This window comes from Myotis lucifugus, unplaced genomic scaffold (genome assembly GCF_000147115.1).
Source record: "Myotis lucifugus unplaced genomic scaffold, Myoluc2.0 scaffold_29, whole genome shotgun sequence".
In the NCBI taxonomy this organism is placed as follows: Eukaryota; Metazoa; Chordata; class Mammalia; order Chiroptera; family Vespertilionidae; genus Myotis; species Myotis lucifugus.
In genome coordinates, this window is record NW_005871077.1 from 4208476 (window position 1) to 4233476 (window position 25001).

Genomic DNA, 25001 nt, shown 5'->3' on the forward strand with positions numbered 1-25001 from the left:
GTGGCCGTCAGTAGGACATCCACTGAGGGCTCCCAGACTGTGAAAGGGGCAGACTGGGCTGAGGGAACCCCACCCCCCAGTGCACGAATTTCGTGCCCCGGGCCTCTAGTATACTAATAAAAGGGTAATATGCTAATTAGACCAGATAGACCGGATGTCTCCTGAACGTCCTTCCGGACAAAGTCGTAGCAGCTGCAAGGGCCGAGGGCAGGTGGCCACGGTGGCCGGCAGCATCAGCAGTGGTGGGGTGCTGGGGGAGGCGCCTTTCCCAGGTGGGCGCAGTCGCCTCCCGCAGAGGGAGGCCAGACTGTGGCTTAGGCCTGCTCCCTGCGGGCCTCCCCTAAAGGCTCCCGGACTGTGAAAGGGGGCAGGCTAGGCTGAGGGGACCCCCCACTCGCCAGTACATGAATTTTCATGCACTGGGCCTCTAGTGTGTGTGTGTGTGTGTGTGTGTGTGTGTGTGTGTGTGTGTTTACTTACAGATAGTATTCTATGCAACATACAGAGCTTTATCCCTTGGTTTACTTGATATATTCTGGAGATCTTTCCATACTAACACTTCTACAGATTTCACAACAGCTGCACTGTATTCCACTATATAGAGATACCATAATTTACTTAACTAGACACTGATAAGAAAAAAAACAAAAGGGTTAAACATTAAACTTGCATGAACAACCTAAATGCCAATCCTTCTCCACGAATGCTGCAAAAACCACTCCTGCACTATTATATACAAGACATTGTTGTGAACTTGTTAAAGTGTATATAGGACAACTTACAAATGGAAGTGCTCAAAGGGTATATGAGGTTACAACAACATATATTCCCATCATTCCTTGTAGTAACTTAACATCCCTTTTGAATTTTAAAATCACCTATCTTGCCTTGGCCAGTTTGAATCAGTGGTTAGTTTGCATTTTGAATAGAATGCTCAAATTTAGAATGCTAAATCTATGTTTATATTTGAATTTTTTTTGTATGAGGAGAGAAAGGGAGCTTAAATATCATATATAAAATCACTTTCCTTAATGATTAAAAATGTTCCTTTATCATAGAATAAAGAGTTTGGTAGTAAAAAAAAAAGTAGAGAATGCTAGATTCTAAATTTAGATTTTTCTACTTTAAAATTGAGAGATTTTAACATGCTAATGTAAATTGTGATTCTTCATATAGCCATTCCAAACCTATGACCACAGAATCATTTCTTTCAGAAAATATCTATTAATAGTTCATGGAGAACTTTTAATATATATTTTGGGAAATGCTGGTATAGAACAAAAACGAGAGATAAAAGAGCAGGACATCTTGTTCATTAAGTAACTTAAAATGTATTTATGGAGTGCCTGGCACTAGGAACAATGGTAAATAAAATAGATACTGTTCTTGACATTGCAGAGTTTACACTCTAGTAGGGGATAGAGATACCAATAAAAGAGTCCTTAAAAATAAATTGTAAAGTTGATAAGTGCTATAAAGGAAAAGTACAATGTGTTAAAGGAAATATAAATAGGAAAAGGATTTCAAGGACAGTATCACTTTCACTAGTGCAAAGTGACATTTAAGCTAGGATCTGCAGGAATGGGAGCTAGTTAAAAGATTGTTTTAAGTTCAAGAGAGAAAGCTATGTTGAAAAACACTTAGTGAAGAACACTAGCTTGACACCTTAGGTAGGTAGTTTCTTTATATTATAGAATGTTTATAACAATTAGGTTCCGTGGCATTTTACAAATTAAACACCCCAGAACGAAGACCAATTCTAATTTTTCATAAAATAACAGAGGCATAAACTCTCGATTAAGTCTGATCTTAAGGAACAAAGTAAATAAATTAAACAATCTAAAGAAGTTTTTAGCCGTAACCAGTTTGGCTCAGTGGATAGAGCGTCGGCCTGCGGACTAAAAGGTCTCAGGTTCGATTCTGGTCAAGGGCATGTACCTTAGTTGTGGGCACATCCCCAAGTGGGGGGTGTGCAGGAGGCAGCTAATCAATATTTCCCTCTCATTGATGTTTCTAACTCTCTATCTCTCTCCCTTCCTCTCTGTAAAAAATCAATAAAAATATATTTTAAAAAAAGGATTTTTTAATATTCAAGCTTATATAAAATCGAATCAGATGAACCATCTACACTAATAAAAGAGAAACATGCTAATTAGCGTACGACCGCTACCCTTTTCATTGGCTAATCAGTGAGTATATGCAAATTAACTGACAACCAAGATGGCGGCGGGCAGCCATGCACTGAAGCGAACAGGGAGGCTTGCTTGCTCCAGTGACTGGCGGACTCCAACGTTCCCCACCTGCCGCTGCCGGCCTCTGACCTGGCAGTTTGAAACATTGTAACAAATATAGAAGCTAAACAAAACCCCAGAAACCAGCTTTCAGCCGCCGGGATCTCAGAGCTGGAGTTATACATTGTTTCGATTATAGAACGCAAAAAAACCAGATACCAGCTTTCAGCAGCGGAAGCCTCAGAGCTAGAGCCAGAGCTAAAGCTGGCCCAGAATAAAAAAAAGAAAAAGAGAAAAAAAAAGGAGCGGTTGGGAGCTTCAGTCAACTGCCTAACTGAAAGCAGCCCTCAGCTCCTCACCCAGACTGGCCAGGCACCCCAGTGGGGAACCCCACCCTGAAGGGTGTGTGACCAGCTGCAAACAGCCATCATCCCCTCATCCAGGCTGGCCAGGCACCCCAGTGGGGACTCCCACCCTGATCCAGGGCACCCTTCAGGGCAAACCAGCCGGCCCCCAGGCCTCTATCCTATATAGTAAAAGGGTAATATGCCTCCCAGCACCGGGATCAGTGGAGCCGCGAGGCCTCCTGGCACCGGATCAGCATGACAGGGGGCAGCGCCCAAACCCCCTGATCACCCTGCAACTCTGTGTGTGACAGGGTGCAGCGTCCCAACCCCCTGATCGGCCCTGCTCTGTGTGTGACAGGGTGCGGCGCCCCAACGCCCCCCCTCGCCCCCCGCACAGGCCCTGCTCTGTGTGTGACAGGGTAGAGCCATAACCTCCCCATTGGCCCTGCCCTGAGTGTGACAGTGGCGGCGCCCCAACCCCCTGATCGGCCCTGCTCTGTGGGTGATAGAGGGTGGCGCCCCAACCCCCTGATCGGCCCTGCTCTGTGTGTGACAGGGGGCGGTGCCCTAACTCCCCTATCGGCCCTACTCTGTGAGTGACAGGGAGGAGCTCCTCAACCCCCTGATCGGCCCTGCTGTGTGCGTGACAGGGGGGAGCTCCCCAACCCCGTGATGGGCCCTGCTCTGTGCGTGACAGGGGGCAGCGCCCCAACCCCCTGATTGGCCCTGCTCTGTGACAGGGGGTGGCGCCGCAACCTCCCCATCGACCCTGCCTTGAGTGTGACAGGGGGCAGTGCCCCAACCCCCCAATCGGCCCTACCCTGAGCGTGACTGCGGGGTGGCATCGCAACCTCCCAATCCTCCCTGCTCTGTGCGTGACAGGGGGCGGCGTCCCAACTTTCCCAATCAGCCCTGCTCTGAGCCCGACCAGGGGCTGCACCTAGGGATTGGGCCTGCCCTCTGCCACTCAGGAGCAGGCCTAAGCCAGCAGGTCGTTATCTCCCGAGGGGTCCCGGCCTGATCACCCCCTAACTGCTCCCCCTGCTGGCCTGATAGCCCCTAACTGCCTCTGCCTTGGCCCTGCCACTGTGGCTTTGTCTGGAAGGATGTCCGGAAGATGTCCAGTCTAATTAGCATATTACCCTTTTATTACTATAGATATTTCTTACCCATCTTTCCCTCTCTTCTCTCTAGCAGTTAATGTTTACTCTTTTACTGTACTGTTACTTTTGCTTACCCTTGAAAAACTTTGCATTTTCAGGCTGTAAACAGGGCATATCATTTAAATTTGAGAAGCCAGAAAAGATTTTATTGATTAAATAACAGTGGCATTAGGTATCTGCTGATAAAATCTGAAGGGACAGCGTTGAAAATGTGCCTTAAACATCTGCTGTGTGCCTTTGCTCATCTCTGCTGATACTACCATTCAATGCCTCTACCCCACCATCAAATTCTGGTTTTAAATGATCTTTCCTCTGCTTTACCTAATTTGTGCATCTATACTACTACTAGAGGCCTGATGCATGAAATTCATGCAAGAGCAGGCCTTCCATCCCCTGGCTGCCGGCACTGGCTTCCCTCCGGCACCCGGGCATTCCTTCTCTGGCCGCCAGCAGGCACCCGGGACCTGGGCTGGCTTCCCTCCGGTCCTGGCTTTGTCAGGAAGGATGTCCGGTCTAATTAGCACATTACCCGTTTATCATTATAGATATTCTCTACTTAGAAATTGTGCTGTAATATTTGTGTACATGCTCATGTCCAAAATTTGAGCTCCTTAAGATTAGATATTATGTCTAGTTAATCTTTGTATCCCTTCCTTTTAAAAATGTATTCTCCTATAGTAGTTGGAAACTCTAAATTCTTTTAAGGATGAAGACTAAGTAAGATTACCTTGGTAACCTACTCAGTATCTAGTACTGTGTTTTGCCTTATTGCAGATTCTATTAAAATGTCATAGAAAAATGAGAGGGTCAGTCTAAACAGAATGCATGTAAAAATACAAAAGATATGCCTGGCTGGTGTAGCACAGTGGTTGAGCATCAACCTATGAACCAGGTGGTCAGGGCTCGATTCCTGGTTTCTGCACAACCCCCAGTGGGGGGTGGGGGGGGGTGTGTGTGTGCAGGAAACAGCCAATCAGTGATTCTCTCTCATCACTGATGCTTCTATCTCTCCCTCTTTCTTCCTCTCTGAAATCAACAAAAACATATTTTTAAAAATATACAAGAGATTCTACTTACTCTGTAATAAGTTCTAATAAATATTTACCAAACTACAAATGAGCGATTCAAGGTTATATTGTTGAGAATTCATAAACAAAGATTAAATTATGGTCATGTATTTAATAAATTTTTATTTAAGCAAATTATGACCTTATCACGTAGCCATAACAACAATTAAGATCACATTTAGACCTTTGGGTTACTGAATTAAAAACAGCTTATTAAAAGCAACAATAATGTATAAAAATTCCTTATAGGGAAATAAGTAATGACTAAATAAAAAGACACTTAAGTATAAACTCCAGATTGTTTATGCATGTAGAGCTAGACTCCATTGCTACTTAACAATATAGCTAGGCTGAATTATTTTTTCTCTATTTTCTAATGACATTTCTAAGAACCAAACCATCAATTCCTAATGCAGAACACTGCTCCAGTTTTTCTACATCTTAGTTTTCCTACATCCAAACACCCAACTCTTGCCTGGCTCATTATAATAGCCTTCTAACTGGTTTTCATGCTTTCATTTTTCTTTTCTTCTAGTGCTATGTTAATATACAAGTCAAATCATACCATTCTTCCATTCAAACTATTCCAGTTCTTTTCCTCTTCACTCAGAAAAGTCAAAGTTCTTAAAATTACTTACAAGGTCCTACATGATTTGCATTCCCTTTCCTTATTACTGCTCTGACATCATTTACTATTCTCCTCTTCACTCACTCTGCTTGTCACACTAGATTCTTTGCTCTTTGTCAAGGAATCTAATATAAGAAACTAGAGGCCAGGTGCATGGGTTTGTGCCCCGGTGGGATCCCTTGGCCTGGCTTGTGGGGATCAGGCCGTAACTGACTCTCCGACATCCCCCGAGGGGTCCTGGATTGTGAGAGGGTGCAGGCCAGGCCGAGGGATCCGACTGGTACATGATTGGAACCGTGGGAGGGCTCCAGAGTGTGTCCGGTCCATCTCACACAGTCCAGATTGGGCTGATAGAGACTGGCCAGGTGGGGAGGGACCGCAGGAGGTTGGCCAGCTGGGAGGGACTACAGGAGGGCTCTAGGGCATGTCTGGACCGTCTAGCCCAGTCCCGATCGGCTGGACCTCACCAGCAAGCTAACCTACTGGTCGAAGCATCTGCCCCCTGGTGTTCAGTGCACGTCATAGCGACTGGTCAAACGAACGATCGGACATTTAGCATATTAGGCTTTTATTATATAGGATTACATAGAATAGCTTGTAAAAAAATAGCTTGCTCTCTCACCTTCAAGTCTTGGTTCAGAAGTCAGCTTTACAGACCATTCCTTACAGCGCTCCCACTATCTACCCACTAGAGTAGCTAAAATGGAAAGGGCTGACAACATCGATGATGATGAGGATGTGGGATAACTAGAACTCTCACACACTGCTAGTGAGAAAAAGATGTGGTGGATACTATAAAACCAAAGACACATCCCACATGGCCTGCTCCTGGGTATTTCCCCAACAGAAATGAAAACACAAGCCCACAAAAAAACTTGAATAAGAATGCTCATACAGTTTTATTCATAACTAGAGGCACAGTGCACAAAAATTTGTGCACTTGAGGGGGAGGGGGTCCCTCAGCCCAGCCTGTGCCCTCTCACAATCTGGGACCCCTCGGAGGATGTCCATCTGCTGACTTAGTCCTATTCCCCAGGGGATCGGGCCTAGCTGGCAGTCAGACATCCCTCTGGCAGCCGGGGAGCCCTCGGGGGATGTCCACTTGCCTGCGGGTAGCAGGCCTAAGCTGCATTCGGACATCCTTAGTGCTGCTGAGGAGGCGGGAGAGGCTCCCACCACAATTGCTGTGCTGGCAGCCGTCAGCCTGGCTTGTGGCTGAGCAGAGCTCCGCCTGTGGGAGCGAACTGGCCACCAGGGGGCAGCTCCTGCATTGAGCATCTGCCCCCTGGTGGTCAGTGTGTATCATAGTGACCAGTCATTCCCAGTTGCTCTGCTGTTAGTGTCAATTTGAATATTACCCTTTTATTATATAGGATAGAGGCCTGGTGCATGGGTGGGGGCCAACTGGTTTGCCCTGAAGGATGTCCTGGATCAGGGTGGGGGTCCCGCTGGGGTGCCTGGCCAGCCTGGGTGAGGGGCTGAGGGCCATTTTCAGGCTGGCCAAGCCACCGAGCGGTGACCCTCACCCATGGGGGTGTGGCCATCCTGGGTGAAGGGCTGAGGGCTGTTTTCAGGCTGGCCACACCCCCTTCAGGGTGGAGGTCCCTGCTGGCCAGCCTGGGTGAGGGGCTGATAGCTGTTTTCAGGCTGGCCACAGTCCCTTCAGGATGGGGGGTGGGGTCCCGCTGGGGTGCCTGGCCAGCCTGGGTGAGGGGCTGATGGCCGTTTTCAGGCTGGCCATGCCCCCAGGTGACCCAAGCTCCCAGCCTCTCCTATTTTTTTTTTCAGCGCCTCCTTGAGCAGAGGCCAGGGCGGGCTGGAAGCAGGTATCTGGGATTTATTTATCTTCTATAATTGAAACTTTGTAGCCTTGAGCGGAGCCCAGGGCCGGCCAGGGCAGGCAGAAAGCTTGGCTTCCTCCATCGCCGGAGGCAACCCAATCCTCCTGCTCGCTCCAGCTCCATGGCCACCATCTTAATTGGTTTGCATACTCACTCCTGATTGGCTGGTGGGCATGGTTTGTGGGTGTAGCGGAGTGTTGGAGTGATGGTTAATTTGCATGTTTCTCTTTTATTAGTGGATACCTCCAATGTGGAAACAACCCAAATGTCCATAAACAGGAGGACAGATGATAAATTGTGGTATAATAATAGAATTAAACACTACTGAGCAAAAAAAAGGAATAAACCATTTACAAACATTGGGTTGAGTAAAAATAGTTTTACACAAGAGAGTTGATAGTCTTTGAGCCTATTTATATGAATTTTTATAATAAGCAAAATTTATCTATGGTAAAAGAAAATCAAAACAGTAGCTGTTTCTAGGTAGTGGTGGCAAGAATTGCTTGGAAAGTGGAATTTTCTGGGATGATAATGTTCCATATCTTGATGAGGGTTGGGTTTTGCTAGTATATAATTTTGTTAAAGTTCAGCAAATATATAATAAACATTTATGAGTTTCTTTGAAAGAAATTCAATCTCAAAAGAAAAGAGTGAACAAATACTGAACTCGAGTTAATATATAGGCTAAAATATTTAGGGAAACATGCACTGATGCCTGCAATTTATTTTTAAATGCATCAAAAAAAAAATAAGGTGGATGTAGAGATGGAGAGATATATGATAAATCAAGTAGAATTTAATTTGGGGGTATTTGGGTGGTCATGGCAAAAATTATTTTTTTAATACTTTAAAAATATTTTTATTGATTTTTGGAGAGAAGAAGGGGGAGGGAGAGAAACATCAATGTAAGTGAAACATTGATCAGCCCACAACTGGGCATGGGCCCTAACTGGAATTGAACAGGAAACTTTTTTAAAAAACATTTTTTAAATATATATTTTCAATTGATTTCAGAGAAGGGAGAGAAAAATAGAAACATCAATGATGACAGACAATCATTGATTGGCTGCCTCCTGCACCCCCGCTACTGGGGATCAAGCCCATATAACCAGGGCATGTGCGCCCTGACTGAGAATTGAACTGTGACCTTCTGGTTCATTGCTTGATGCTCAACCAGTGAGCCCACCAGCCAGAACCATGGTAAAAATTCTTGAAATGTTACTCTGCTACACTCACCAGCCAATCAGAGTGACTATGCAAATTAACCCAACAAACATGGCAGTTAATTTGCAGACGCAGGTGCGGAGCGAATACTGAAGATGACTGAAGATGGGGGCGGCCACGGAGCTGGAGTGAGCAGGAGGCTTGGGGTGCTCAGGGCTTCCAGCCAGCCCTGGCCTCAGCTCGAGCAGCTGGAAAGAAAAAGGAGAGGCTGGGAGCAGCCGGAGAGGAGAAGCCAAGCCTCACTGCTGCGGCCGGACCAAAGGCCTGGGTCCTGGGTGCCAGAGGAAAACTGGTGTCGGTAGCCAGGGGAAGGAAGGCCTATTTCGCAAATTTTCGTGAAATGGGCCACTAGTCTACACTAATAAAAGACAAAGATGCTAATTGGCCGTACCTTCGCTATGCCCTAAGCCACGCCCACCAGCCAATCAGAGCGACTGTATGCAAATTAACCCAACCAAGATGGCGGCCAGCAGCCACGGAGCTGGAGCAAGCAGGAGACTCGGTTGCCCGGGCGATGGAGGAAGCCAAGCTTCCCGCCTGCCCTGAGCTGGCTGTGGCCTCCGCTCATGGCAACAAAGTTTCAATTATAGACGATAAATACATCCCAGACACCTGCTTCCAGCCAGTCTCCACTGGGAGCTTGGGTGGCTGGGGATTGTGGCCAGCCTGCAAACAGCCATCAACCCCTCACCCAGGCTGGCCATACCCTCATGGGGTGAGGATCCCCGCTTGGGGGCTTAGCCAGCCTGAAAACGGCCCTCAGTCCCTCACCCAGGCTGGCCAGGCACCCCAGGGGGAACCCTCACCCTGAAGGGGCTGTGGCCAGCCTGCAAACAACCATCAGCCCCTCACCCAGGCTGGCCAGGGACTCCTATATAATAAAAGGGTAATATGCAAATTGACCCTAACAGCAGAACGACTGGGAAAAACTGGTCACTATGACACACACACTGACCACCAGTGGGCAGATGCTCAATGCAGGAGCTGCTTCTGGTGGTCAGTGTGCTCCCACAGGCGGAGCTCTGCTCAGCCACAAGCTAGGCTGGCGGCTGCCAGTACAGCGGTGGTGGTGGGAGCCTCTCCTGCCTCCTCAGCAGCGCTAAGGATGTCCGACTGCAGCTTAGGCCTGCTACCCGCTGGCAAGTGGACATCCCCTGAGGGCTCCCGGGCTGCCAGAGGGATGTCTGACTGCCAGCTTAGGTCCAATCCCCCCCAGGGAGTGGGCCTAAGCCAGCAGGTGGTCATCCTCCGAGGGGTCCCAGACTGCGAGAGGACACAGGCCAGGCCGAGGGACCCCCCCCAAGTGCACAAATTTTTGTGCACCCGGCCTCTAATATATAATAAAGAGAGAATATGCAAATTGACCGTCTAACAGTCAAGATGGCTGTGCCTACAGCAGAATCAGGGATTCTATAACACAAGATGGCTGCAATCATCAGGGACCTGAGCCTGCATGCCGCTGGACTGGGGCAAGAGACCTGAGGCTGTGCCCCCCACCTGGTGGGGCTTGATGGGGGACCTCAGGCCACATGCCCCGCCTGACAGAGCTTGACAGGTGACCTCAGGCTGTGCCCCCCACCTGGCAGGGCTTGACGGGGATCCTTAGGCTGTGCCCCCTGCCCCAGCGCCAGGCTGGGGGATCTCAGGCCACGCCCCACCCCGGCACCGGGACAGGGGACCTCAGGGCTCACCCCCCACCTGATGGGGCTTGATAGGGACCTCAAGGCGTCCCCCCTGCACCGGCCTGGGGGGATCTCAGACCGCGCACCCAGCCCTGGGGCACGTGAGGCTGAGCCCCCCACCTGGCAGGGCTTGACGGGGGACGTCAGGCCACGCCCCCTGGCCCAGGCTGGGGGACCTCAGGCCACGTCCCCTGCCCTGGCGCCAGGCCAGGCAATCTGAGGCTGTGCCCCCTGCCCGCCATGCGCCAGGGGGACCTGAAGCTGCACCCCCCCGCCCCCGCCCAGCGGGGCTTGACAGGGGTGGGGCCGGCCGGGTCTGGATCTTGCCCAATGGGGGTGGGGCTGGCCGGGTGGGCTGGGACTTGACTCTGGGTCAAGCGGCGCACCCCAGACTCTGACAGGAGGAAGATTTTCATATACATTTTACTAATTTTCTTTCATCTCTGACACTTCTATTATAGAGAAAGGGCAAATAGCAATATTAAAATATTTCCTCTAATTATTTCCCCTTTAATGTGCACAAATTTCGTGCACTGGGGCACTAGTCTATAATAATAAAAGCATAATATGCTAATTAGATCGGACGTCCTTCTGGACGAAGCCAGGGCTGTGAGGGAACCCCAAGTCCTGGGTGCCTGCTGGCTGCTGGAGCAAAGCCCCGGTCCCAGGTGCCTTTCTTCATTGTAAATAAAGGAAGAACCGGACAAAGTCTATGAAACATCTGTTTGCAAACATTGGACAATTGGCAATGCAGAATTTTGATCACTGAGAGAAGGGAGAGAGCCCTAGTATGTATGTCCCTGATTTTCTGCCTGGAGAAACTTTCTGGATCATATATAGTAAACGGAAGGGGATTCTAAACAGAGCATGGTGGTCTCACTGAGTTGGGGAAACAGATCGGGGATTAGGGAGGCTGCAATGGCTGGACTTTATGGACCTGTGTATCAAAGAGAAGGGCATTGCCCAGATAAAGAGCCCCAAACATGTGCATGGGGTCTCACTTTAGCTGCATACTGTGCCCTGCATACTTAGAATGAGATTTCAAGTGGTTGGTCCAAGAACAATTACTGAGTACAGAACAAACTACTAGGAAGCTATAGGCTAAATAAGTCCCAGCACTAACAAAGAATTGAGAGATGGTAGAGTTCTGATCCCACACAGCAATGAGACCTTTTTGAACATCTGGTACAGTTAATAGAGACCCCAGAAGGGCCATGCCTTGATATTAAGGCTAAATAGTCCTAGATTAAAGGCCACTGTAAGTCCATACCAACAGAGCTTACATTCAAGTCTTGAAAGCTAATCTGCAGGCAATTTAACTGTCTTCCAAGTAAAAGTGCTCTTTAAAAGAAGAATAAAAAATTTAGACACTTAGCAATTACTAGGAAGAAGCAGGAAAGTGGGAATCAAAATCGGGAAATATAAATAGACTAAAAAAAACCCAATAATGATCGAAAGCAGACAAGAATTTTAGACAGCTATTATAAATATGTTAAGGAACTTAAAGGAAAACATGAACATAATAAGGAGATAAATAGAAGATATAGAAAAGAGCAAAGTGTGCCCTAGCTGGTTTGGCTCAGTGGATAAAGTGTTGGCCCGTGGACTGAAGGGCCCTGGGTTTGATTCCAGTCAAAGGCATATGCCTGGGTTGCTGGCTTGATCCCCATTGGGGGCATTCAGGTGGCAGCCAATTAATGATCCTCTCTCATCATCATCATTGATGCTTTTATCTCTCTTTCCCTTTCTCTCTGAAATAAATAAAAATATATATAAAAGAAAAAAGAGCAAAGTGAAACTTGTAGAAATAAAAGATCCTATAATAATAAAAGGCTAATATGCAAATCAACCGAATGGCAGAACAACAGGTCGATATGACGCGCACTGACCACCAGGGGACAGACGCTCATCGCAGGAGCTGCTCATAGTCAGTGCGCTCCCACAGGGGGAGCACCACTCAGCCAGAAGCCCTGAGCCAGGCTCACAGCTGGTGAGCACAGCAGTGGTGGTGGGAACCTCTCCCACCTCCGCGGCAGCCCTAAGGATGTCCGACTGACGGCTTAGGGGGAACGGATGTAAGCTGCCAGTCAGACAACCCCCGAGGGCTTCCGGACTGTGAGAGGGCTCAGGCTGGGCTGAGGGACCTCCCTCCCCCGAGTGCACAAATTTCGTGCACTGGGCCTCTAGTGTTTAGATGATCTAATACAAATGAAAGCTGTAAAAAGACTTAAGTCCTTAGCCCTTGTACATATTCACTCTTGCAATTTCATCCACTATCATGGCTTTAATTACCACCTGTATGCTGATGACCAGATAAAGAAATCTTAATTTCTAGCCCAGATTTCTTCTGAACTCTAGGCACATGTATAAAATATCTCTTATTATATGTTCCAAAGATATCTCTCTCAGAACAGCAACATTCCCATCCGGTGATTCCTCCTCCTGTTAACCTATTACAATTAATTGAACCATCATATATCCAGTCATCCAAGCTAGAAGCCTTAATTTTTCCACCTCCTTCTTCCTACTTCCCCATTTCTAAATTAGGCATCAGATCCTCTAGATTTCATTCATTTTTTTCATGCTATTGTCATAGTTCAGGCAGCAACTAGTCTTCTTACCCAAGCATACTATTCTCAAATTCCCTTCTACAGTTACTGCTAGTGGTCTAAAAGAATTTGATCATGCCACTGTCATGCTTAATCCTTGGCTCTCTGTTGCTTTTGTGATAAAATTCAAACTTCTTGGCATGGCAAACAAGGTCTTTCATGATTAGCTTTACCTAATCCTTCCAGTCCAACCCCTTACCACTTTCCACCCTGAATTTCACACTCTGGCCATATAACTTTCTATAACACCTATTGGTGATGTTTCCTGTCTTTAATTATACAAATCTCTGTGTTCTTTATAATTCTACTAAGATGTCACCCCTCTTTTAGAAAGTCTTTCACAACTATTATGTAATACTACCACAATGGTAACATAGAAAACAAGTAGGGGTAATTTTTAAAATGTCTATTTCATAAAGACCCAATTAAAATCCTTATAAAATTGAAAACCGAGCAAGCCAGAATCAAAAAAAAAAAAAAAAAAATTCCTGACAGGGTTTTCACTCCTAAACTACCCTTCTCATACATACCAGAAGGGGCAGGACACTACAGGTAGGGAAGAACATCAAACATAAGAAAAACCTCAATAATTGTTTTAAAAAGGCATTTATCTTGGATAAAATTTCAATATACTTCGAAGAAATGACTTTGGAAGTCGTTTTTAGATTTGGGTTATAAAGCTTTAATAACTTCACTTAGGCTTTATTAATGCCTATTAATTCATCTTTCTAGAATTAAAATAATAAAAGCTAACATGTACTGAGCATTTATCACATGCCAGGCTTGAGTTTCACAAATCTTGCTTCATTTAAAGCTTAAAACAATACTATTACACACACATCTAGAAAAAGAGGTGGCAATACTCTCTCTATTTCATAGATCAGTAAACTTGCCTAGGTTCATTCAGAGCTGAATTCAAACCCAGCTGTATGAACTCTAAACAACTTCACTATATTTATATTGACTCTCAAAAATATGTATATTCCCCACAGATTGTTCATTAGTTGCAAGGGAAAACGAGTAACTATACAGTGGAGAAAACTGGACCACACCTTGACTGGGTGATCAAAATTAACATTATTGAGGGACAGATAGATATATGTGCCTTCAGATGTGATGCCATGAGAGTACGGCATCTTTTCTGTAATATTCTAGCTAGGAATGCAAAACCTAAATCTAACTGAGAAAACATCAGACAAACCCCAAATGATATCCATTTAAAAAAAAAAATCAAAGGGACTGTGATCTTAAGAAATGTCATCATCATAAAAAGATTACCCCTCCCCCACCACTGAAATATTTAAGTTCATGATATAGGCAACTTACTCTCAAATGGCTTGAAAAAAAAAATACATGTGTGCAGGAATGACAGAAAGTGTGTGAAAAAAAATCATAAAGGCAGTGGGGCAAAATGTTAATAATAGGTAAATACGGGTGCAATACTCCTTTTCTTTTCTGTAAGTTTGAAATTATTTTCAAACAATAGCTTTTTTGTTGTTGTTGTTAATCTTCACCTGAGGATATTTTTCCATTGAAGGGAGGAGGAGAGACAGAGAGAAGCATTGATTGATATGAGACTGACGTACTGATTAGTTGCCTCCCGCACACCAAGGTCAGTGCCCTTGATGGGAATCCAACCAGGAACCCTTCAGTCCACAGGCCGAATCTCTACCCACTAAGCAAAACCAGCTTGAGCTCAAATAATAGCTTTCTTAAAAGCTAAGAGCAAAAGGAAACTTAAGAAAAAGTACTCTCTATAAGCATGAGGAAAAGATTCAAGTACCTTTTCCAGAATTGCTGCCAAGAAACTGCATGATCTTTCATAAGTCAGTTAAAGTTTCCAGCTCTTAATTTCCCAATCTTAACTAGATAGTCTCAGACTACTGTCCTCTGAATAGTAGTTATAGGGATATCATTAGGTGTTATGAAAGAAATTCTGTGATTAAATAATTTTGGGAAATACACATACAGGAATAAATAATATTGGGTAGTTTCTTTACAGAGCAATCCTCATAAATTTTACATAGCCAAAACACACCATGGTTTTCCAAACGAGAATACAAAAGTCAATCTTTTGTTATTATTCATTGACCATTGTTAGTATAACTTATCTAAATTTTTGGTGAGACCAAGTCTTTACTGTTTAGTATTAAAAAGTATGGTAAGCATGCCCTAACCCAGTGGTCGGCAAACTCATTAGTCAACAGAGCCAAATATCAACAGTACAACGATTGAAATTTCTTTTGAGAGCCAAATTTTTTAAACTTAAACTATATAGGTAGGTACATTGTTATTAACTAAATTAGGGTACTCCTAAGCTGGCCTTTGCTAAAAATGTCCTCAATCTGATTGAGGTGCATTCGCTGAGGTCAACCCCTTCCAACTCTCCCCATCCACACTCGTCTTGTATACTTGTTTCGTCTATCTTTTGTCACCTGCGCGCGATTTGTGGACGCAACTAGCACTAACCACTGCACAATGAGACTGCTGACTGACTGGCTCACTCATCCCATGCATGAATCGTGCACACCTCCCTGCACTGTGTATCCCGCGGCCGGCCTGTCACCCTACCGACACCCCCCACTTCTTCTAACGCAACTTCTTCAAAATAGACTCGCCCAGGTTGAAAACTGACTTCTGCACATGGGCCACGAAATTTCAATCGCACTGTATGTGCGCGCCTGCACGTGGCATTTTGTGGAAGAGCCACACTCAAGGGGCCAAAGAGCCGCAGGTGGCTCGAGAGCCGCGGTTTGCCGACCACTGCCCTAACTGGTTAGGCTCAGTGGATAGAGCGTAGGCCTGCGGACTGAAGGGTCCCAGGTTCGATTCCGGTCAAGGGCATATACCTTGGTTTCGGGCACATCCCCAGTAGGGGGTGTGCAGGAGGCAGCTGATTGATGTTTCTCTCTCATCAATGTTTCTAACTCTCTATCCCTCTCCCTTCCTCTCTGTAAAAATCATTAATATATATATATTTTTTAAAAGTATGGTAAGCATTAAAGCAAAGTTGTAATGTTAAACTGTGGTATACAAAATCCATTATCTTCTACAATAATAGTATATTAATTTTGGAAAACAACCTTGTGACTCTACTGTTCAACTCATACTGAGGTATCTTTCACTAAGTTCATTTTAAAAAAGGAAAATTGCATTTAAACTATGAAATCTCTGTGCAAAGATAATACCGATTAGGGCTTGGAAAACCAGTCTTGGGGGCAAATTCCACCTACTACCTGCTTTTGTAAATAATTTTATTAGCATAGTTACACTAATTCACTTACATATTGTCCATAGCTGCTTATGCCCTATAACAGCAGAGTTGAGTAGTTGTGACAGAGACTGTAAAGCCTGCAAAGCCCGAAATATTTACTGTCTCTTTACAAAACGTTTACACTCTTGATATATAGTAATTTATGCTATTTAATTTTTGGGACTCAGCAGTCTGGTTGTGGTAAGGTGGACCTTTGATAGACACTAAAGCATGCTCTACTATTTACATGGCGGAAATGACAGAGAGAAGAGGGAAGTTAAGTTATTTAGTACAAGTTTTAATCACTCTGCTCACACTCTACCAGACACAATCTACATTCTAAAGATATATTATAATGTCTATTTTATAGGGAAAGTGAAGCTTAGTAAGTTTAAATCACTTGCCCTAAGTAGGATTTGGATTGAGGTCTGACTCCTCATGGCCTTTCTACTGTTGCTTAATTCCTCTTCCTTATCTTCTTTTGCTTTCCTTATGTATGGCTGAGTTCTGGTTGGTACTCAGAGGAGGACTCAGAATACTAAGAGAAAAGCATAAGGGAGTTTTAAACAGCTAAGAGATGAGCAATAGCATCATGGTTACAGTGATCTCTGGGAAGATACAACCAGATAAATCTAGAAAGTAACAGCAGATTTCTTTTTTTTTTTTTTTTTAAACAGAATTCTCATTAGAGTGCTTTACTAGATTAGAGCTCATAAACCTGCTGGTGATACCCAGGCATCCTGGATATGAAGGATGAAGCTGAGGAATATTAAGTAGCACACGAAAGCCAAGTTACACAGGTACATATGCTTCCCTGTATAACTAAATACTCTTAATTGCCTATTATCCCCACATGTACAGAGGTTCTCAGTAAAGGGTAAAGTATGCTTTTCTTTAATAAATATTATTTCATCTTGCTGAGTGGACAATAGAAAAATATTAAAATTTGTTACTTCTTTCCCTGGACTTCCAACACTTGTATTTTTAACACCACATTTATCAAATGTGGGAACAAAATGATCTTTTTACAGAAATAATTAGTAACAACCTCTAAGAAGGAAATATGCTTTTAATTAATATATATTCTACTATAAAAGAAGTTAGAAGATACTGATTTACCACCTCAGAGAAATAAGGGCCTATGTGATGAACTAAGAAAGTTGAAACAAAGTCTCAAGTCAGACTAAATTTGACCATCCCCTGGTTCTACAAAAATAACAGATTTTTCTATTATGTTTTCCTATTATGTTTGCCAGTCATTGCAGCAATCAAGACTTAGCTGTTATTACACTGCTTTTATTAATAATATTTTGTTTTACCCATCAAAAATATAAACCTTTAGGATTTGTCTGAATGCTAAGATTTATACATTTAAGGTACCTTTGGAAAATACTATACATGGCTGGTGCAGGAAAAAGTGCTAGTTTATACAATATTCTTATTATTCATTTCAGACTAAACCTAAAAATAACCTTACAAAATTTTCTTTCTTTTCTTAACTAATACCAAGTCCCTTGGTTTTATCAAAACCATAAAACTTCCCATGCAATTTCTGAAGTTATGTTATTGTATAGTGGCTAAAAAATAAAAAGCTTTCTCATAGTCTCAATATGTTCTTGTTTAATTATATATTTGTTTCCCTCACTTACTCAAATTCAGTCTCCTTTTATTTAAAGTAACTAACACAGTAGTGAATGAAAATAAATTATATTTCATAATTTCAAATTATTTTAATTAATTTAATGTTATTTGGTACTACAAATTTTCTTGTATATAAAACATACTGTACAGAAATAAAATCTGACTTTATTAGAATACTCTGTATTCAACAGGAAGACATATACAAGGTATACTATTTAACAACACACATTCTGATGCCAGAAACCCAGATTGAATCCCAATTCTGCTGTTTACTAATTGCAATTTAGATTCTCTAAACATCAATATCCTTATTAGTAAAATGAGGTAACTGCCATTATAGGGATAAAATGAGATAAGAAATGCAGGTACACCTCTTAGCACAGTACCTAGTACATACTTATTAGTTCTTCATATGAAAATAATGAAACCAATTAAGCCATTTTTCCTTATTAGTAATGGGTAGAAAATGCTTTCCTAAGTTATAAGGCTGCACTGAGGAAAAGTGAAGTTATACCAAGGTGCATTAATATAAACTACTTTAGTATAGCTATATATGAACCAATAAATCAATAATAAAACTAATTCCAAATTTATCCTGTGTTTTCTTAAAATAAATCATTTCTCCTATTAATCTTACAAAAGAACACATTTTAAACCTCCAATTCATTTTTACTGTTAGACTGACACTGTTAACAAAATAATCCTAACCTCTGAAGATGATCAAATCTCACTATAGAACTCAAGAAGTCTATATGACAAATTCATACTATGGTCAGTCACTTTTTCAGCTTTTACAAGAGAATGAGATCTTTCTACACACTTTAAAAGTACAAGCAAAAATGCAATACAGTCATAAAGAAGCCTTGTTCTCCCAGCTTTCCTGATCAAGTTAAATCAGTGGCAATAATTCATTTAAAAGATTATTTGATACCACACACTTCATCCCAATGGGTAGAGATAACTCACCAGAAAAATTTAAAACTTTTAAAGCTACCTAAAGTAGGTCTGACAAAAGAAAGAAAAATGCCTAACTTTTATTTGGGAAGAAAGGGCAAATGGTTGCAAAACTTGAAAAATATACCTATAGCAGTTTCAGGTCTAATCCTAACACACTTTAGCTGGTATTTATAAACTTAGAAAGTAAATTATATTCCTTCTTGCAAAGGTCTTTAGGCTCATACAAACACTCTTATATGACAGCCTATTTATTGTCTGGAGTCTGCCAGATAATATTTAAGTTTCTTATAAAAATGTTAAGTAAACTATGCTAAAAGTTTGTATCATCTCAAGAGTTGCATTAAATTGGGTCAGAATGAAAGGATGATTCTTCTATACCTAAACAAGAATAAGTAATGTACTTAATAAAAATCTCATTTCAAAGCAGCAAACTCTGAAAGACACTGACAGTAAATTCTTTTTTTTTAACTCTATAAAGGCAAATTAACTTTCCAGTAATAAATGGCTGTCAATCTGATCATGACAACCAAAATATGCCTGCTACTAAGTAATTGAGATTATTTACATTTTTATTATAATCTGAACAAAACCATGGTCAGAATGAAAAACTTACTTTTTAATAGTGAAGGACAGATTGAAGACCTTAAGCTCAGGAGAGATAAAACATGGCCTACTGAAGTTATCTGTCTTCACAAATGTCCTCTAAAAATGAGAGGACAGTTAGCACATCGTCCAAATGCAAGAAGTTGTAGGATTTAATCTACAATAATTATCTACCCTCTTTCCCTCATCTTCTTTCCCCAATACACAAAAATGAATACCGAAAGTCTACTAGGTAGTCTTTAATTCTGTTCATCAAATTATTTCTGATTTTGTCAGGTACACATTACAACTGTGCTTTTTCTGGCCCTCCTGTGGCTGGCTGGTGGCACAGGTGACTATTTCTGGCCAATGAGCTGTGAATCAAAGCTTCTTATGTTACTTCTGGACCAGAGTATTTAATTGCTGGTAAATTATGTGAAATCCTTCAAAATGCTCCTTCCACCTGTCACCATGTTTGAGATATTGACAGCTGCATCAGCCTGGTTTCCCAGCTAACCCATGAAAAAAATATGACATTAACAAGAAATAAACTTTTGAAGTTGTTTGTTATCATATCATAATCTAGTTTGTCCTGACTGACATAAATTGGTGCCAGAAATGGAATACTTTTATAACACAAAGACTAAAATATATGCCATTAGTTTGGGGGCCAGGAAGCAAGGAAAATTCCCCAAAGCTGGAAGGATGGCAATTCATATTAGGCAGCACAAAATATTGGTAAAAGTCAGTTATGATGACTTGAAAAGGAGATAATGCATTTAACAAATCTCAAGCTCTAGACGAGGTTAAAAAAAAAACCCTGAACATTAAAATAGTGTGTTAGCTGCTCCACAATAAATAAAAAATTTTGAAAACTGACCCGTTAGTAAGCAGGAATGAAAAGAATCCAAAAATTTGTGGACTTATAGTTATTTGAAGACTCCTGCTCAATCCAAGCCATAAATTCAAAAAATCAAGGTCTTAGGTGCCGGCTAGCTCAGTCGGTAGAGCATGAGACTCTTAAAAAATCAAGGTCTTTGACTAAGAAAAGAGCAATCAACTTTGAGGAAGTTTGATATTATTTAACTGGTATTTCTATGCTGGATTCACTGGGGAGGAGATGAGACAATTTTGTCTGTGGGAAGGAAAATGATCCAAACCTTTGGTTGACCAGAGGGCAGATCTGTCATTGTGCTGTTTGCCAAATATTTTTGATCTTTGCCTTCTGGTCATATGGTAGAACTAGAGGCCCACCTGCCGCCTGCCTTGCTGCGATCGGAGCCTGTGGGCCATGGGGGAGGGACCGAGAGGTGCTCAAAGCACCTCATGGTGACCGGTCGTTTGGTCGTACTAGTCATCACGACACTGGCTTTATATATATATTAGAGGCCCCATGCACAAAATTTGTGCACTGGGCACAGGTATCCCTCAGCCCAGCCTGCATCCTCTCCAATCTGGGACCCCTCAGGCAATGTCCAACTGCCGGTTTTGGCCTGATCCCTGGGATCGGGCCGAAACCGGCAGTTGGACATCCCTCTCATAATCCAGGACTGCTGGCTCCTAACCGTTCGCCTGCCTGCCTGCTCGACTGCCCCTAACCACTTCTGCCTGCCAGCCTGATCACCTCGTAACTGCTCCCTTGCCAGCCTGATTAACACCTAACTGCTCCCCTGCTGGCTCGATCACCCCCAACTGCCCTTCCCTGCTGGCCTGCTGGCCTCCAACTGCCCTTCCCTGCTGGCCTGATGGCCCCCAACTTCCCTCCTCTGCCGACCTGGTCCCCCCCCAACTGCTCTCCCCTGCCGTCCTGGTTGCCCCCCAACTGCCCTCCCCTGCAGGCCTGATCTCGCCCCCAACTGCCCTTCCCTGCTGGCCTGCTGGCCCCCAACTGCCCTCCCCTGCAAGCCTGATCTCGCCCCCCAACTGCCCTCCCCTGCAGGCCTGATCTCGCCCCCAACTGCCCTTCCCTGCTGGCCTGCTGGCCCCCAACTGCCCTCCCCTGCAAGCCTGATCTCGCCCCCCAACTGCCCTCCCCTGCAGGCCTGATCTCGCCCCTAACTGCCCTCCCTGCAGGCCTGATCTCGCCCCCAGCTGCCCTTCTCTGCCGGCCAATTTGGTTCTGATTGGTCAGTTTCTATGCTAGTCAGTGTCAAAAGCCCCGCCTCTTAGGCAGCCATTGGCTCCTCACAGTTGACCCAGATTTGGTTCTGATTGGTCGGTTTCTATGCCAGTCAGTGTCTCTGGGCCTATCCACAGGGCCTGATCAGAAAGGCGGGACTGATCAGCAGCCCTGGTAAAGGCCTGGAGAAAAATAGAGGTGCAGCTGCTGACCAGGCCTGGAGCTAAAGAGAGAGGCAAGTGCTGATCAACAGCTGCCATCGAGGCTACGAATGAGACCCTGCTTCTCTCTTTAGGCCTTTCTCAGGGCCTGATTTGCAGACCCCTCAGCAGTCAGTGCTGGGTCACAGCGCCTGAAGCCATAGCAGTCAGCGCTGGCCTCCGGTTGGTCGAGCCTCCTGGTCATTGCAGATGTGACGGACCCAGGGTTTTTATATATTAGGATAGATTATACTTCCTGGTTCCATTGTTGTTAGGTGGAGCTATAAGACTTATTTTGGCCATCGAGTTTTGAGCTGAGGTGATAGGTAACTTCTGAACAGATAATTTGAATAACTGATACAAGATATGAAAAATTCCAGACTCTTTCCTCTATTACAGTGTCCATCAATGTTCAGGATGGAGGATGCTCTGTCAGCTGGATTTTGGAGTGAGGTCATGTAGAACAGAACCCCCAAATTAACTCTATGGGCAATGCAGTGTTAGGAATTAATTTGTTATAAAGCCACTAATATTTTAGGATTATATATTTATAGCACAGCCTTACCTATACTGTCTCATAATTAGAGAAACCCTGAACGCCACTGAACATTTGAGTCAGAAAAAGCTTATAGATCAAGTAGTTCAAGTTCCTTCTACAAATGATAAAACTAAGATCTAGCAGTTAAGTGATGTGTCTAATCACATAGAAATAACATGGTAAAAGAATTTAATGGAATAATCATTGTCCCACTAAATTACAGTGGGAATTATGCTCCTAATTTTTAAACACAGCTCTGGAACAGATTAAGCTGTTAATTCTATCATAAGCATTATTTATGAATAGATTAACAGGTAAGCCCAGTCTATCATTAAGAATGTTAATTCTGCTCTAGCCGGTTTGACTCAGTGGATAGAGTGTCGGCCTGCGAACTGAAAGGTCCCATGGTCGATTCTGGTCAAGGGCATGTACCGTGGTTGCGGGCACATCCCCAGAGGGGGGTGTGCAGGAGGCAGCTGATCGATGTTTCTCTCTCATCGATGTTTCTGACTCTCTGTCCCTCTCCCTTCCTCTCTGTAAAAAACCAATAAAATATATTTTTTAAAAAAGAATGTTAATTCTATCATAAGCATTTCTTATTTTGCCCATCTTTAGAAAAAAAAATTCCATATGAATAAATTAACAGGCAAATCTAGCCATTCATTCAACAAATAATGGAAACATTAAGTTTTGAAGCTAAAGGTACTTGGAGTTTAGAGTCAGATGGTAAAGACTAAGCAAATAACCACATAAATAAAAAAGGAAGTTTAAACAGTAATTGCTAAGATATGATTATTATTGGAGCATGTAACAGACTTATCCTAATGGGTAGATATCTTGAACTGAGATCTAAGGGATCAGTAAGAGGTTACTAAACCAACTTGTAGAGGAATATTTTAGTACATAGGAATAAACAAGAAATAATCCCATGGTTGGAGAAAACTTGGAAGGAATTGGAGCAATCAAAAGGAGGTATGGGCAGCGGCAGAGTAGGAGGATGCTACATGGACATGCTCCCAGGAACAAGCTGGAATTCGGACTGAAATACGGAAAGGCTTCCTGAATAGTCAATGGAAAACTCACAGGAGAGAACCCTGATACCCAAGGACCAAAGGTGGATACCACATAGAGACTGGTAGGAGGGGCGGAGACACGAAAGGGCTGGCTGGGCACCCACAGACAGCAACTGAAGTCCCTGAGAGATATCTTAGCTGTGGGGGGAAAACAGGTGCCACTGAGAACTCTGGTATCTAATCCCAAAGCTAGGCTCCCCAGCAGAGAGCACCAAACTGAGGAGGGTACTCACATAACAACTAACTGTGAAAAGCAGTGGGGTGCTGTCTGCCAGGGAGTGGCAGCTGAAAGTTCAGGCACCCTCTTAAAGGGCCAGCGCACAAAAATGCCCTGTGGAGCCACCCACCTTGTGCTCTGGCAGAGGGATGGTAAAGTGGACTGGAGCTGTGAGAGCAGAACCCAGGACTAGGGACTCAGGAGATAGAGCTCAGAAGGCAGGCACTCCATGTTTCCTGGCCTGAGTCATTCCCTCACATAGCAAAGGACATCTTTCCCACATAGACATCTGCCTTCCCTGGAGAAAAGACAGTTGACACACCCTATTGGAAAACACCTTGGCCTAAGGCCACTTAAGATATTAAAAGTAACAATTAGTCTCCAGGCAGAAGCAACTGCCCCACCCTGTTGGAAAAAACTCTTGCCTCACCTGAGGACGATTGCCTGGGGGCAACTCAAGTCAGAATACTATTAGTCTGTAGACAGAGGCAGTCTCTGGAGGCTTTGAGACTTTACCTGATCCAATTAGTCAGAAACAGCCTTTAACACTGCCCTGCACTAGAGATAGAGAGGTATAGAGGATCTACTGAAAACATAGTCACAAATCCAAACTGACAACCAAAATGGGGAGACAAAGAAACAACCCCCAAATGAAAGAACTAGAGAATTCTCCAGAAGAAGGAATAAATGAAGCAGGTATAAGAAATTTACCTGAAACAGAGTTCAGAGTAATGATGGTAAAAATGCTCAACAGTATGAAAAAAGATATAGTAACTATGAAAACAGCTTAACACTTGGAGTGCGGGTGAATTTCCCGCCAAAATATAAGATGGCTCTGTCTTTTGGTTTTGTTCCATCCACCAAAAGGGTGGATTACAAACAAATATTTGGTAATACGCAGTTACAATCGGCCCGAGTTTACACGTTTCCCGCACTCCACCGCAAATCTATATGAACCGAGTTAAAGACGGCTCCCGCGGAGTACGCGCAATTCACGCGAGCCGACTTAACTCGTTTCCCCCACTCCAAGTGTTAATATTAGTTTAAATATAACAATGAAAAATGATTCAACTACATGTGCTATACATATAGTATTTTTAACTAAAAGAAAACTAAATGCATATAACTTATATGCATCAATCACTAAAACCAAATGAAAAAATAACCCAAAAGTTTTTGCTAAGATGGAGGTGCTTCAAAATAATTACACAGGGTGTTACCAAAAATGTATATACACTTTAATAGCTGTCAGCTCAATTTTTAAAATGAAATGTATTTTAATAAACACTGCCTTTTATGAGTGGTTTGGGGGACACCCCATAGAAATAGTTTCAGAGCTGACTCTTATATTGTAAGTACTTGTCACCTAAAGCTTCTCAGTGGTGAAAACAACAGAATGTAAACTTGGTCCGTGGGGGCATTTCTGCTGCTCTGTTGGCACTTAGTACCATCAAAAGGAAGAACACAAATCACAGGTTCAGTCTGGACCAAAAGAACCCACCTCCTTAGCAACCCTGAAATTCTGAATTCTAGATCAAGATAATCATAACATTTTGACCTGGAAAGAGGTTTAAAGATTCAGCTATACATACGAACCAACACTTACTACAGAATAACGATTTGTACCAG

The 25001-nt window shown here is 43.5% G+C and overlaps 1 protein-coding gene across 6 annotated transcripts in view; it reads right to left on the reverse strand.

Moving 5' to 3' along the window:
* The window catches only part of EPC1 (enhancer of polycomb homolog 1), an 80090-nt gene that overhangs the window by 37008 nt on the left and 18081 nt on the right, over positions 1-25001 (reverse strand). Inside the window, exon 2 of one of the 6 annotated variants that reach the window (XM_023752219.1) lies at positions 16450-16583. The exons of the other annotated variants lie outside the window; for them this stretch is intronic. Coding sequence (XP_023607987.1) covers positions 16450-16485 — 36 coding nt within the window. The 5' untranslated portion in view covers positions 16486-16583. The remainder of the gene's footprint in view (positions 1-16449; positions 16584-25001) is intronic. 6 annotated transcript variants of the gene reach the window in all.